Source organism: Arachis ipaensis, chromosome B02 (genome assembly GCF_000816755.2).
Source record: "Arachis ipaensis cultivar K30076 chromosome B02, Araip1.1, whole genome shotgun sequence".
In the NCBI taxonomy this organism is placed as follows: Eukaryota; Viridiplantae; Streptophyta; class Magnoliopsida; order Fabales; family Fabaceae; genus Arachis; species Arachis ipaensis.
The window spans coordinates 3,877,713-3,880,229 of NC_029786.2; the positions used below are offsets into that span (position 1 = coordinate 3,877,713).

The 2,517-nt window shown below is 37.9% G+C and overlaps 1 protein-coding gene across 1 annotated transcript; it reads left to right on the forward strand.

Annotated features, from left to right (window-relative positions):
- LOC107623422 (hydroquinone glucosyltransferase) lies at positions 657 to 2,416 on the forward strand. Its single transcript, XM_016325675.2, has one exon. The coding sequence runs from the start codon at positions 760 to 762 to the stop codon at positions 2,194 to 2,196; it is 1,437 nt and encodes a 478-aa protein (XP_016181161.1). The 5' UTR covers positions 657 to 759; the 3' UTR covers positions 2,197 to 2,416.

The window sequence follows — 2,517 nt, forward strand, 5'->3', positions numbered from 1 at the left end:
CATTTATAAAATTTAAATTAGTGTTTAATATATAATAATAATTACTTATTAATAATATAAAATTTTGTTCATTTTAATAATAAGTAATTAAAATAATAAAAATGATAATTTTATTAGTAATAAATTAAAAAATATTTTTAAGAATATACTATGTTAATTATGCTATTAATTGAAACATCCGATTTTGTTATTATCTTTCTCACGTACATTATTGCATAATATTGTCCACACATATCTTACGTAATTAAGGTCAACAACCACTTTCTTGTAGTTTAGCCAAGAACAAAACATGTGGGAAAAAAAAAAAGCAGCAGATACATGTATTTATAATAGAGGAATGCTAGGACCAGTAACTTTTGTGATTTATAGCTATCAAGTAGTCATCAATGATGATTTTAATGGTGTGAGATTAGTGTGAAATTTCATTCAATGGCTCACTTTTTTTTTGCTGGTTACATGCTGGCCAGAATTTAACAAAGTTGTTGGTTCCTAGACTTTTTCTTTATAATATATTATGATGATGGCTAATTAAATTCATGCACTTGTATAGTACGCATGTGACTAATAAAATAATGTAAGCACTACGACGTAGTTTCATATGTCACAACATCAATCATCGAACCCCACAAAAAACTCTATAAAATCCCCTTCTCTCTCTTTTTCACCCTCATTCAAACCATAATCTTATCTCCAAACCCAAATCACATACACAATAATTCACAATCGCCATTGCCAATTGTATTCAACACACACAACATCATGGAAAACCAACAACAACAATCTACAACAACCTTAGTTACTATGATGCCAAGTCCTGGCATGGGACACCTTATTCCAATGATTGAGTTTGCCAAAAGGCTTACCCACAATGACAATACTATTAATGTTCATTTCATCATCCCTTGTGACGGCCCTCCTTCCGCCGCGCAAACCACCGTGCTCCGCTCCCTCCCGGCTACCATCTCCCACACTTTCCTCCCTCCAATTTCCCTCTCTGACCTCCCTTCAGACACCAAGATTGAGCCTCTTATCTCTCTCACCGTGGTTCGCTCCCTTTCTTCCTTACGTCGTACCCTCGCCTCCCTCGCCTCCTCCGGCCACCGTGTATCTGCCCTCGTCGTGGACCTCTTCGGCACCGACGCCTTCGACGTTGCCGATGACCTTAACATTCCCTCTTATGTGTACTACCCTTCAACTTCCATGCTCTTGTCCTTCTCCTTCTATTTACCACAATTAGACCAAATGGTTCAAGGTGAATATAGAGATCTAATTGAACCGGTTCAAATTCCGGGATGTGTTCCGGTTCATGGAAAGGACTTGACAGATCCGGTTCAAGACCGGAACGATGAAGCCTACAAGTGGTTACTCCACCATGTAAACCGGTTTAAAAGGGCAGCCGGATTTATAGAGAATAGTTTCCTTGAACTTGAACCGGGTGCTCTTAATGAGCTACAAAAGGCGGAATCAGGTAAGCCTCCGGTTTATCCGGTTGGACCATTGGTGAATGTTGAAAATGGTCGAACCGGTGATAAAGATCACGAGTGTTTGAGGTGGTTGGATGACCAGCCACGTGGCAGTGTTTTATTCGTTTGTTTCGGAAGTGGTGGGACCTTGTCTAGTGCCCAAATTGATGAGCTGGCACTAGGTTTGGAGAAAAGTGGACAAAGATTCTTGTGGGTTGTGAGAAGTCCAAATGACAAGGTTGCAAATGCATCTTATTTCAATGCTCAAAGCCAAGCTGACCCTTTTGACTTCTTGCCCAAAGGATTTGTTGAGAGAACTAAAGGGATGGGCCTAGTAGTATCATCTTGGGCCCCACAGGCCCAAGTCTTGGCCCATGAGTCCATTGGTGGGTTTATAACCCATTGTGGTTGGAACTCTATTTTAGAAAGTGTGGTCAATGGAGTACCCTTGATTGCATGGCCACTTTATGCTGAACAAAAAATGAATGCGGTTTTGGTCACCGAAGATACCAAGGTGGCATTGAGACCAAAAATTGGGGAAAATGGGTTGGTGGAAAAAGAAGAAATTGCTAGCGTTGTGAAGAGTTTAATGGAGGGTGAAGAGGGAAAGAAACTTCGTCATAGAATGAAGGATCTTAAAGAGGCAGCTACTAAAACTCTTGGAGAAAATGGAGCTTCAACAAAGCAAATTGTGGAGTTGGCTAACAAGTGGAAGGGTCAAACAAGTGTATAGGTCAAAATTATTGAAATTGATCCATGGTGGCTTATTAGCTTCTTATTAATTATTTAATTTCTTTTTGTCTTATTTGGTCTTTTTTGCTTTTCTTTTGTAAAATGAATTCTCTAATGGTGTGTATTACTAGGTTAGAGGTAAAAGATTTGAAAAATGATGTGAGCAAGTCTAGTGTGTATTGTATTGATAACTTCAATGCGCATCTTTTTTTGGATCACAATTTCACATCTCTATTAATATGTGCTGATGTATTAAGTTTAATTCTAGATTAAATTATTATAGTTTTATTAATTAGGTTTTTTATTTATATTTATTATATTT

Bases quoted from the DNA above. Each gene is read 5' to 3' on its own strand.
- LOC107623422 (XM_016325675.2), top strand. From the start codon at position 760: ATGGAAAACCAACAACAACAATCTACAACAACCTTAGTTACTATGATG.